The sequence below is a fragment of the Cibotium barometz genome, chromosome 37 (genome assembly GCF_041138505.1).
Source record: "Cibotium barometz isolate CiBa-2024 chromosome 37, ASM4113850v1, whole genome shotgun sequence".
In the NCBI taxonomy this organism is placed as follows: Eukaryota; Viridiplantae; Streptophyta; class Polypodiopsida; order Cyatheales; family Cibotiaceae; genus Cibotium; species Cibotium barometz.
This window is the reverse complement of record NC_141082.1, coordinates 31,974,838-31,988,167: the sequence shown is the minus strand read 5'-3', so window position 1 is coordinate 31,988,167 and position 13,330 is coordinate 31,974,838. Positions and strand designations below refer to the sequence as shown.

The window sequence follows — 13,330 nt, the reverse complement described above, 5'->3', positions numbered from 1 at the left end:
CATAGAACTTCTAGTAGTTGAGGATGTTCTCTCCACGGGGACCTTTTGGAAAGCCAGGCAGGTGGCAGGTGCTTACTTGCAGAAGGAGGTGGTTTCTCCAGGCCTTTCCCAGCTTGAAGGACTTCTTGCTGAAGGGCCTGCAGCTTGTTAATGTGTTCCCGCATCGTCGAGGACTTTGCAGGGTTCATAACCCGCATCTGCACTTCCAAGGATATCCGCTTCATGGGTGACACCCTGTTATACAAAGAAGCCAAGTGCTCCCATATGCCTCTCGCCAGCGTCATGTGCTTCACATGGTTGATCACCTGTGGTGTGCAATTGAGGAAAATAAACGACCGGACCCTGGCGTTGACACGATCCCACATGTGTGCCTGTGCCTCTCGGTCCTTCCTCGTCGACAATAACTCCCCTTCCTCAGCTTCCGGCCGTGGCATCCCTATGATAATAAAATCAGCAAGGTCATATGACTCCAGAACCGACTCCATCATGACCTTCCAGATGCCGTAATTGGACCCGTCCAACTGACGATCCACTGGGAACGTGGGGAGAGTCGGAATCTTCACATGCTTCTCGGCCATCTCTAGTAAATCTGCCATCGCGGAGAGTAACCTGAAAGGGTGGGTGGGTGGGAAAAAAAATCTGAAAATCTGCAAGTGGCTGTCCAGCACCTTTGCCCGCCTTCCTCTTGCACCTTCTCTTCCCGTTCAGCCCGAAACAGTCCACCAATCAGCAACTTGTTGCTCCCCCTCTTGCTCAGAAAAACGCCCAAGATCTCCTTGAGCCTAGGGCTCTGATACCATGTCAGAATATGCAGCGGAAATGATAACCAAACTTGGGTAGACAAGAGCAAGTAGACTGCATAAAATAATCAGCACAAGAAACACAGAGAGATAGGTGTGTAAACTCTTCTCTATACACAAGATCCCGGAAAAACCGAATGAGAAAGTGGTGGGGGCTGAGGGGCAATATATACAACTCCTAGAGGGCAGTCGGCCCCAGCAGCAGAGAGTGGTGGGGGCTGAGGGGCAATATATACAACTCCTAGAGGGCAGTCGGCCCCAGTAGCAGAGAGTGCCCACGACTGGAGAAAAAACCCCACGACTGCATAAATGCAGTCGGCCAGCATCCTGATGCCCACGACTGATGAAAAAACAGTCGGCCAGCAGCCTTGATGCCCACGCCTGAAGAAGATCCAGTCGGCCAGCAAAGGGGTGCTCCTGGCATCATCTGGCAGCCCCCCCACACAATCTCCGCAACAAATCGCCTCACATGCAGCATAACAAACCGCACGATACTCTGTCTCTGTAGAGGAAAGCGCCACAGTAGGTTGCTTTTTACTGCTCCATGAAATGGCTCCAGACCCAAGTGAAAAAACACAACCAGTGGTTGAACACCGAGTATTTGGATCTCAAGCCCAATCTGAATCAGACCATCCAAGAAGAGTGCATCCTTGGCCATAGAAGATGCCAAAGTCCAGAGTGCTACGCAAGTACCAAAGAACTCTGAGAGCACACCGCCAATGCTGCTTATTATGGGGTTTGGATTAGAAGGAAGATGCCAAAGAAGAGTTCCACGCAAGTACCAAAGAACTCTGAGAGCACACCGCCGATGCTACTGACGGGGTTTGGATGACAATAAGATGACTGTGAAACACACATCCAATCGGGAGTAGGTCAACCAAACCAAACAACCGATGAGAACCCGATATTGTCCCTGGAGAAGCATCAAGAAGAGAAAGCTTCTCACTAGTATCCATAGGAGAAGATATTGGTTTGCATCCAGTCATCTGAAATCTGTCAAGAATCTCCTGTGTGTACTTCTGCTGAGAAGAAAATGCCCTTCAGGTTCTACCAAATCTCAAAGCCAAGAAAATAATGCAAAAGGCCAAGATCCGTCATCTCAAACTCTTTCTCCAAAGCGTCCATGATTGAACGGATCCTAATAGAATAAGAACTTGTAAAGATGAGGTCATCAACATAGACCACAATGATAACAATCAACCCCCTCTCAAGGAGGATATAAGGTCTCCATTTATGGAGCCACTTCTATGGAACTGTCACTCCATAGAGCGGCCAGATTTGTGCCATGTTCACATGGGGCCAGGCCAGTGTCCCATGTGAAAGGGCCAGTTTTATTGTGTCACATGGACGGGAGTCAGGTCAGTGTTCTTTTTTTAATCTTTCTTGTCTCAATTTTTCATGCTTCTTATTGTGTGCCTATTCCAACATGTCTTGGATTAGTTTGGATCGGTAAGAATTTGGAGTTATCGGCCAAGGCGCACTATTGAGTGGTACATTGAAATACATTCCAAGGTGGAAGCATGTTAACGTGCTATGCATTTTGCGGTTGTTAGCAGTAGTACTTTAAAAAATGGGCATGTGGAAATTTTTTTACAAATAAAATCATAATTTGTGAGAGATTATACATAAAGATTATTTGTTTCAATAGCTTTCCAATGATATATAGCATGATAGGAAATTTAGAATGCTTTGACCCTCCAACAAAAAAGAAGTATATTATAGGCTGCTGTGGGCGAGAGCTTTGACGGGTGTCCACCTTCAAAAGTGTTATGTGGCAGATCAAAAGACCGCATGGGAGAAGTATATTCCACTTGTAGAGTTTGCCTACAACAACACAGTTCATGCCTCCATGGGAAAGGCCCCGTTTGAGATTATTTATGGCAGAGTGGTCTTGCCACCCATCCTTCATACAAAGGATGAGATTTTTGTAGCTGATTAGTATGTGCGTGACTTGGATGTAGCCTTTGCTCAAGTGCGGACAGCCATTGCAAGGTCACAAGATAAGCATAAAAGGGCTGCTGACAAGCATAGAAGAGACATGCAAGTCAAGGAAGATGATCGGGTATTGCTGAAATTTGAGAAAGCTAGGCTTCAGAAGAGGCCAGGACGAGAGGGATCATATCCAAAGCTTTCTACTCGATATTATGGACCCTTCCAAGTGATTGACAAAATCAATGAAGTGTCTTTCAGGCTTGCTTTACCCAACCATTGGAAGATTTACAATGCTTTGCATGTGAGTCTTTTGCGGAAGTATGTGGGGCTAGATCTAGAGGAGCCTTCACAGAAGATCCGCTAGAAGTTGATGAGTTTGAGGAGATTCTTCAGTTAGAGCAGATTGTATTTCACAAGGAGAGAAAGTTACCACATGGGAAGCTTTCCAGGAGATACCTTGTGAGGATTATTTTGCTGACTACTCTCAGCTTCTACAGGCATATCTTGAGGCTTTTCAGTTGAGGGCAACTGTTTAGAAGCCCGGGGGGATGTCACCATTTGGTCCATCTCCATTTCTGGAGCCACTTCTATGAGACTGTCACTCCATAGAGCGGCCCTATTTGTGCCATGTTCACATGGGACCAGGCCAGTGTCCCATGTGAAAGGGCCAGTTTTATGGTGTCACATGGACGGGAGCCAGATCAGTGCCATCCATGTGCGACCAGTGCTGTGTCACATGGACGGGAACCAATTTCATGTCACCCGTGTGTGATTTGCTTCGTGCTGTATGGACGGAAGCCTGTCGGTGCCACCCGTGTATAGCCAGGATGGTGTCTTACCTATGGGACGGTCACTCCATAGGAAGACCAGGACATATTTATTTATATTTGTCACGCCAGTTTTGTGCCCAACAGGAACCTCTTGTATAAGTTTCATGAAAGGAAGATTTCGTCCATTATTTGTGCACATGCATTTATGCCTGCATGCATAAATTTGTTTTTGCATGACTTGTTTGCATATGTCTGCCTGTTATGTCGTGCCAATACACTGGATGGGGACGCCCCTAGTGTACCGTGGAATGCTGTTTGCTGACTTGGTGGTGTGGCATGTGAATAGGTGGTAAGTATTTTCATTTTGCCCTTTTTAAAAGGTAAAATCCATAAACTAGAGTAAACCTTAATTTTTGTAAGGCAATGTGTTCACACACATTTAAAAGAGGGGCTGGACATTTTTCTAGTGTGGGCGCCCATAAGTGTTAATTATGTATTAAGGTTTTATAACCTTTGATAAAGGCTTTTGCATGGAACATTATTGGAAAATCTCCCACGTGTGGTGGGTTGGTGGATTTGCTCTCTCTGCATCGCCTCTTTCTCCATCGCCTCCTTACGGCTGCTTTACCCACTTCCGTGCTGTGCTGTACCCGCCTACAGGGCTGCCCACGCCTGAACTTGTTGCTGTACCCGCCTACAGGGCTGCCCACGCCTGTACCTACTTGTGTACCTACTATACCTGCTGGCTGCCCACGTGTACTTGACGAGTACCTACTGGCTGCCCACGTGTACCTGTTGGCTGCCCATATGTATCCGTTGTACTTGACTGTACTTGCTTGCTGGATTCATTGTACTAGCTGTACAAACAGTACCTGTTGTACATGCACACGTGAAGTTCTTGATGTGCTGGATTGTACCTGCTACAAATTGTACCGGTTGTATCTGGATTGTACTCACCATACCAGGTGCTCTCATATTTTTCTTACTTGTAAAAATTTAAAATTTGCAAATTTAAATTCAGAGAATGCTTTAAGTTGTGTAGTGCAGGAGCAAAGCATGTATATGCTGACCATGCTCAGAAATGTTCTTCCTAGTGTGGTCAGTATATTTTCCTGTGTGGTGTTGTTAACCGCGCTCTCAGAGCTTCTGAGAGCCAGTGAAGGTTAGACTCACCAGGGAATTTGGGAGCAAAGCTCATTGGGGAGAACCAGGCCACGTTCCCTCCGCGGTGTACCCTTGGCCTGCGTTAGTACGGGCGTGCGTGTTGGTGCACGGTCTCGGAAGACCAGTGAAAGGCAAGTGTCCACTTAGTGAAGGTGGGAATGAGCCTATGATTTGGGGCTACTCTGACCAACACCTCTTCCTCACTTTTTGAACCAGTTTTATTCTGGTCTGTCAGGCCCGTGACACTTGTACAAATATAAATACTCCAAGAAATACAAAAAGTATTGAGGGAGGGGCTGGCCCTTTCCGGCCCCAGTGCTGGTGTCATTTGTATTTTCAGTATTTCCAGTATTTGTGTTACTGATGTTGTTTCCATTGTTTAATAACAGTTAAATTAAGTGTTCTAAATATGTGTATATTGTCTTTTGATCTGTAGGCCTCCTGTAGGGAGCGGTCACACGGTTTCTGCTTCTTCCACTGAGGCTGAGTACAAATCCTACCTTCTCTCCTCCACTGAGGCACTTTGGATTCATCAGATTCTGGAGCATTTGTGTTGTGCCGACAGTTCCCCAGTTACCATCTTCTCGGATTCTTATAGTGCTATTGCTCTAGCTCAGAATCCTATGATACGTGGACGATCCAATCATATTGAGGTGCATTATTATTTTGTACGTGATTGGATCAAGTTGGGACTTCTTCAGCTGGCCTATTGTTCTACCAAGGACAATGTGGTTGATCTCTTCACCAAACCACTTCCGAGAGCTACTTTGGAGGTGTTACTTCAGCGTGCTGGTATTGGACCACCCCTCTGGCATTGAAGAGGTCTTGGAATATATCATCTCCAGAGGCTCTACATCACCTTTTCATGCTTGTACTAGTCATTTTATGAGACCCTGCATTGGCATATTTAGTAGATATTATTTAGGCATTTTTCTACCATTTTTTAGGCATTTTATAGCATTTTATGCTACTGGACAGTTGTCGGCCTACTACAGCTGGCCGACTAGCTCTCTAGAGGGAGATATAAGGGTGCTCACCCTTCCCCTCACTTATCATCTCATTCTTGCATATTCCTTGGAGATCATTGGTTGCTGCAACAATCTCTTATGCTTGCATCCTGCTCATTTTCAGCAATAATCAACTGTTTCCAGCCTTCTACAGTTTGTGCTTTGGGCCTACAACCTTCTTTCAACTAGAGTGTGGTCATCAATCACGAGTTCGATGCGGGTTTTCGTAACCCTAATAGGGTTTCGATGTATGTGGTCCTTACACCATCCCACCCATGTCAAACCTGGGTTGCCAAAGAATTTGGTATGTTGGAGAGGCCTCTTGGGGATCCCAAAAAGGAGATGGAGGACCAAGTAAAAAAGGTAACACTCCTACAATAGCACCGGTGGAGAATTAAGTAGAAAAGGGACTAAGGTAACACTCCATTGGGTTGGGACAATATAGTACCACTTACAAAGTTCTACACTTCTCTAGGGGCCTATTTATTGCTCTCTTCAAATGAGTTAGGATTGAGATGGAGAATGAGGCAATAGGGTCATTTATACCCCCTTAGCTCTTGGCCGACGTGCTGGCTAGGCCTTGCCGCCTGAGAAGGCTATAATGGGAGAAATTATGCCCGGAGACATTTGCCCATAAGAATAAACAAGTTGAGAACATCCAAGCGGCAGAGGATAGGCATGGCATCAATGATAGAGTGGGGTAAACGGGGTCCTTACCACTTGACAATGTCTCTCTACGTAGACATTGTCAAGTGGTCATTGCATTGGCCATATTGGGTTCATCCTCTATGACCAACAAGAGCTTCTAGCCCTATCCGAAACCAAAACCTGCACCCAAGGATAGTGAGATTGGTCCAAACATGTACATACCTATCTAGAACTGGTTTTCATCTTCACAAAGCCATCACAAAGGTGTATCGATTGCATTGTCGAGGAGAAACATTATTTTTTGGGGAGGAGATTCACATATTGTGTTCTAGACTTTAGATGTTCCCCAAGGTAAAAAAGCATTATTATTGCCAATAGCATAGCTTAGCAAATTTGGAGGGCGAGATGCATGAGGCGCATTGCCTTTCTTAGGGAATGGGATCATAGAATCTTCTTCTCTTGCACTAACTCTTTTGGAATCATCAAATTTGAGACTGGTTGCACACACCTTATCTTCTGGGATGATTATTGACGGAGGGGGAAGGCATGCATGGAGTGTCATGAAATTCCATTCGTGGTAATGGACCACAGGTGCTAGGCGTTTCATGAAATGTGCTTCATAATTATTCTTGAAACATTTGAAAAATGATTCATAACATCATGAAATGTTCGATAACATTTTGTATAAAGGGGATACAAGCTTTAAAACAACCTGAGATTTGGTCTCCAAACATTGTAGAATTATAGAACATGCACAAAATGCATCATCTGATAGTCTGAAATATTTTCTAAAGTGCTGGACCCTTAAATTTCAAAATCTGGAATTTATCAAAACATTGGGTCAGATTAGCCAAACTTGAAGCTACCAACCTATGGGTAGATTCCATGCAAAGGGCCTGAGGTTGTGGCCCATGGCATTGTGCACGTATGAAAAAGAAAATCATATGTGATGGGTCACTATCAGATAGGGCCTCAATTAACCTTAATAAAAATGGGGTTGAAAAAACTGCATACGAAACGTTTTGAATGGCTGCTAGGAAATGAAATACATTTCATTGCAACTATGTGATGGGCATTGTGTTTTTGAAGGGGAGCATAGTCCTTGAGTTTGATGCATTTGTGCAAAGGTGTAAAAGGCCTTAAAGTCAAAGGTTGTTTCAGTAGAATTGTTGACTGTTAGCTGGTGAAAGAAGGTGAAAAGGGGTATTGATTCTTGGTGCGAGCATTAATACTGAATTGATGATGTCATAGCACATGGGTTGAGTAGAGAATATAGGCTGAATTGAGATAATCAAGGAGAAAAGTATGGATCTTTATGCGTCTCTTTGAAGCGACAAATGTTGTACTCCTTTGCTTGTTCAAAGTGAGAATTTTTGCAATGCATTCATTTTGATACTTTTGAGTCCCTTGTTCATTAGCTTATCACTTAAACTCAGAAGCTCAATGATGTGACATGCATTTTACAGGATGCCGACCTTAAGGTTGAGCCATTGTCTTCAAAGTCTGCAAGCACAGCATCACCAGCAGCAAGCTCATCATATCAAAGACCTGTACGCTCAGGTTGGTTCCTATATGTTATGCTTCCTCCGTGTTTCAGTTTTTGAGTCTGTTGAAGCCATAAATTGCGGGTTGCCTACTGTTTTTCATATATCAGCTGAGCGTCCCACTGGTGCAACAAATACAACACGTGCTACACATGGGAACACCGGGGTTAATTCTGTTAGGATGGATCAACATTCAGTTGGATTCCTGTCAAATGCTTTGGTATGTTTTCCAAATTTTTGTTGAAGTCTCTGATGGTTAAGTGTGTAGGGTAGGTCATAATAAACCTTTGCGACATTTCCAGCCGGACACTGAATGGCCTGCATGAAAAACTTACTTCGCTCCTTAAGGTTGTCCGCCACTTTTTGTTTTGATAAAGTCTCTGCCTAAGTGACACATTGATGCCAATATTTAGCTACTAGAGCCAGGTCATGGACAAACTTTCAAGTATCCCGTCCGGCCTGGACAAGCTGCATATGTTAAAAAGTCCTGTGCGGACCTCGTGAGAAGTCAATGGACAGGTGCTATGAACTGAGGACAGCCTGAGGTGGACCGTGAAATTTTTTGGGGCTGTGTGTGGCTGATATTCTGAAGCCCTCCTAAGATTCATTGCTCTGTTTTAGGTAGGATCTGCATTGCATGTGGATGATGTGGTTGTCCATCTGAATTGAGTGCTTATGCTCACTATTTTTTCTCAACTTCACACCTTATTTAAAATCATCATTTTTTTGGGAATTGTTGTGGATTTTTATTGCAGGTTATAGTTATGGCTTTGTTGGCTATACTACCATTCACACCCGGAGCTCTCAGTGTTAAGTCTTATAGATTGACGTTTTTGGGCACACTCATGGCTTGTGGACACTCTATCTACGTGCAATATGGGGTAAGCCTGTTTCGGACATTTTTCCTTTTGGTGGTTATTTCCAGGTTTCTCATTCCAAAGTAATGCGTTTGCATGATGAGTAAGCAATTGTAAATTTAGTCATAGCAATGCTGAAGTGGTTGATGAATTATTATCCAACAAAATTTCCTTTAATTACTTTTAAAAAAGTGAACATCTGCTTGCAAAAGGTTTATGTCCCTCCTAGAGTGCACAATGTAGAAAGGGGGGGGGGGGGGGGGGTGGGGCGGGGGTTGTAATGCCAAGTCTCGCTGTCCTCTCCTTGCTTGAGGAGCGGTCTGAGACTCCAAGTACAAAGGAAGGCGGGATGGCCCTGCTGCATGCTCTCGGGGTCACCTGTGAGGCCAAGTGTGGTGGGTGCATGTGACAAACCCGTTACATTCAGCAACCCGACACTGCTTAGAGTGGGATGCATAGTCATCCCATTTGGGTGAGTTGCATTTGCATGGTCCTGCACACCAACCAACCCACCAAGGTTGCAAGTGAGTAAGGTCAGAAGATAGCAGGAAACAAATACTCTACTTCATTAGATTGAGAAAGGAATTTCCCAATTAGCTCGCTCTTGGGGCTTCCATTTAATAGTGGAAGGGCCCACTTAGTGGGCACAGTCCACCAACACAGCCAAGTGGTGGTGTTGATGCACTTAGCCCACTCATAGACCGACCAATATAAGTTGTGCTAGCTGGTGTCAAGAGTAGTAATCTTCTGGTTAAACACTTCTTTATTACGGTTGTTCACAACAGCCAGATTAGAAAGCAAGTAGCAATCCACTAAGCTGGAGAATACAGGCTCTTAGCAAGCAGACTGTTAAGGAGAATTCGGTTGAGCTGGATGGAGAAATGATTAGGGAAGCCCTGTTAAAGGACAGGGACCTTTGAACTATCTAAAGAGTGCTTGCCATAAACAGGCTTGGGGATAGCTTCTGTTGTTACGTCCCGACCGGCCTAGGGTTAGGTTAACCCAGGACTAGGGACGTGTGCTTTGTGATGATTGTACAAAGACCATGCAAAATCCAGCCTTGCAGATAAGACTGGCTTGACACAGAGCGGTAATCTGGCATTGGGGTGTCCCACACCTGAACGAAAACTTGCTGAGGGAAAGGGTGCTACCTCCCTTTTACAAATGGAATCTCTTAGTTTCTGTATCCCAAGAAGGCAGCAAATACTGCTCTGCTTTGAATAGTAAAGCGCTTAGTGTTATGGTGACCTAGTGATTATTTTCCTGGAGCTGCAGTAGGATACTAAAGTGCTTGTTAGTGCTAACACAAGTGCTTAACCACATTCAAATCACATGTCCTAGATTCAACCATGGCTCTCATTTAACCATGGTCAAAGTTAACGATGGTTCTCTCTTCACCATAGTCATTGCAATTGAGAAAGTTTATGCTTTACTGGTTTAAAGATTTTGTAACAATGAACTGGTATAGCCTCGTAGTGTCTCGGATCTTTATAAATTTCTTACTTTTTTAATGGTTTTTGGTTGTCTTCTTGCATGTGTAGCAACCAAGGGCTTGGAATTTACAAGCCATTCAGATTTGGTTGCAGTCCGTGGTGGCGGGAAAAGATTTTTTATATCTACTATACTCCATAGTTTTTATCTCAACTCTTGTGCCAATTAAGTGTAAGGAACCTAACCAATTAACTGGCAAGTGTGGCTGCTTTTGGAGAATAGAGTGTGACCTAAGTATACTGTTATGTTCTTGTTTCCCATTGGTTCATACGGTTTTTGCAGTTGCCATGATACCCGTGATTTGCCAGTCACTTCTTAATGTTGCACAGTACTTGAAAAGAAACTTCAGCAACACACACGTTTACAGGTAACTTGTATCTTTGAATTACTATGGTTTTGAGATGTCTCAGCAGTGTGTGTGACAAAATAATTGGTCCAGCACTCCTTGATGCTCCTAACCAACCCATATTAAATCCCTTGACCCTCTGCATTCTGTGTGTTTACTGCTGCATATGTGAGGAATGACAGTGAGAAGCTGCTTAGTGGAAGAGTGGAATTGTGAAGGGTTATAAAAAGATTTTTTTGCTTGTGGATGGAAGATCATAGCCCTGCCAAAATTTTCAACAAAGCAGTCTTCTGCCATGGATTCCTCACAGCTTGAAACGCTATCATCTCTATCCACAAGGCTGTTGACCCAATGGATCCAAGGAACTAAAGGAACATCATGGAAAGTGACACAATGACTTTGCAGAAACACACAGAACGAGAGTTAAGAGGCAGGCTGGTTTCCAATGTAGCTATTCATGCCAGATCTGAGAAATGATAGTCTAGGGTTAGCTGCAGCACAGGCAAGGCTAACGGGGATCGAAGGTGTCCATTGCTGCAAAGGAGTACGAGAGAGAGAGAGCTAGAGAGAGAAACAAAGCTCTTAGTGAGAGATGATTTGCACGACTCAAGAATGATGTGACTTGTATTACTTCAAATCAAGTACATGCTTTTGTAGGTTGTATTTGACACTTACATATCACACTTACGCATAGCATACACTCATCTTATCCAGATAAAAGGGGTGTTTACACCTTAGCAAGTGTTCTCACACATATACATGGATGAGGTTACACACACACACATTCACTTAACCCTTTAGGGGCAGTTCTTACACACGAAAGGGGGGACACAAACAATGGTTCACATATACGGTGAATACACACACGAGAGCTCTGAAACCCCAACAAACCCCCCTTTGGAGGGAAGGTGGTGAGACCCGAATGCAAAAGAAGCAACCAACTTAAACTCCATCACATCACTGCAGAGATGTGACCTGGCCATGCACACCTCCCATGCCATGCTATTCCCTCAATCAGCTTATGACCAAAGCTCAGACTATTGCTTAGTCACCGCCATCGCTCCTCATAGGAATAATGAAAACACAAAGCATTTTATAAAACAAGGCACACAAACACACACAACATTTTTTACATATCTTTTTCGGGGGACATCCCTGATCACTGAACGCACATACAAACATAAATATTTAGGAGGAAACAAAGAGACAAGTTGGGAGATGCTCCTTGCATAGTTGTTGCACATGTGTGCACACTCTTGCTCTGTAATGATGATATCGGTGAACTCCTCGCAAGAATGCCCCAAAAAAAATAATGTTGATGTAGCCCATGGGAACAACTGCGTAGGACAATTAGTCTAGACTCCATGACTCAAGCATCAGTACAAAGGACTGAGGGGCTAAATCATACAATAGGGGGGGGGGGGGGGGAAAGCCAAACAGGTGGCCTGTAATGCCAACGGGGGGATCCCGTGTGTAAGGTATAGAAGGGGCCGCAAGATCGCCTCATCCGAGTCGCCCCGGATGCGGTCATACTGTCCTCGCAGGGTGTGGATCAACTCCTGCCAAATCCCCCGTACAGTCTCTGCTGGTGGCTCCAGTCTCCCCTCAAAGGCCGTGAAACACCGGGCCCTCCAGGTGAACCAGATGGTGAGGCTGCTGAGAAGCTCCCATCGTAAATCCCTCTCCTGTGTCTAGCTGGCGGACGAGAAATCCGATGCCGGAACCAGGCGAGGCTGGTCCCTAATGAATCTGATGGCCTGACTGTCCTGCTCCATCTCATAGCCCATAGCAGGCCCTGACGAAGTCGACCAAGCAGCGGCACCCCACGTAAACATACCCTCTGGAGAGAGGGGGGCCAGAATACGCAGCATCCGCAGCCAAATCTGCTGCGCCTGAGGGCAATCCCAAAGGCAATGTCTCTATGTCTCCATAGGGTGGCCGCATCGGACATTGGCCGCCGGAAGACCGCTGTAAACAAGCCAGGTGCCAACTGCTGAGCCCCTGTGGTGGGCGACCAGCCACTGGAAAGTCGAGATCCTGCGGGCCTGTCGACTAGCCCAGAGCCGAGCCCAAAAATCCTCCAGGAACTCCTGTGAGAGTCCTGTAGCCGCCAATGCCCCGCTGCAACTGGAGAGACCATCCTCCTCGCCGCCAAAATATGCCGCCCCAGCCGAACAGTATACTGGAAAAAGGTGATCTCTATGGCCTCAAGGGATGCATAAGGATCATGCCACTCGTACTCCCCAGGGTCCCACTGTAGCCGGGCCAAGGGGCGCGCTGCATATGCCCATATGCGCCAATCCGGGTGCACATCTGCAGGGTCGAGGTCAATATGCCACTTCCGAGAAGCGGCGGCCACTACCCGTATCCTCTGAAAGGTGCACTCTGCAACCAAAGGCGACTCCACCTCCACTCTCTGAAGTCTGCCCTCATCCTGAATCTCATAGTAGAGGCATCTGCCATCCTCAGCGCAAGCTCTGACAGCAATCAGGATCTCCAGCCAGATGAGCGGCTGTCTGGCCCGCTCCTCAACACAAGAAGGAGGTCGCTGAGAGAGCCCCGATCTCAGCAGCTCCCAAGCTCTCAGAATGCTCAAAGCAAATCTGTCCTCCCATCCTCTACTGAGGCCTGTCCTCCCATCCTCGACTGGATCTATAATGCCCAAGCCTCCCTGAGCCAACGGAAGTGTAATAACTGCCCATGCAACCTTTGCCCGGGCTGGCTGACCGTCCCGCCCAGACCAAAGAAAGTTCCTGATCAGCCTCTGTACC

At 45.7% G+C, this 13,330-nt stretch overlaps 1 protein-coding gene across 1 annotated transcript in view; it reads left to right on the top strand.

Moving 5' to 3' along the window:
* Window positions 1-13,330, top strand: part of LOC147617182 (dihydroflavonol 4-reductase/flavanone protein) — a 48,938-nt gene that overhangs the window by 20,576 nt on the left and 15,032 nt on the right. Inside the window, exons 2-6 of the mRNA XM_086776788.1 lie at window positions 7,788-7,881; window positions 7,976-8,085; window positions 8,621-8,746; window positions 10,264-10,384; window positions 10,496-10,580. Of these exons, the coding sequence (XP_086632914.1) occupies window positions 7,788-7,881; window positions 7,976-8,085; window positions 8,621-8,746; window positions 10,264-10,384; window positions 10,496-10,580 (536 nt within the window). The remainder of the gene's footprint in view (window positions 1-7,787; window positions 7,882-7,975; window positions 8,086-8,620; window positions 8,747-10,263; window positions 10,385-10,495; window positions 10,581-13,330) is intronic.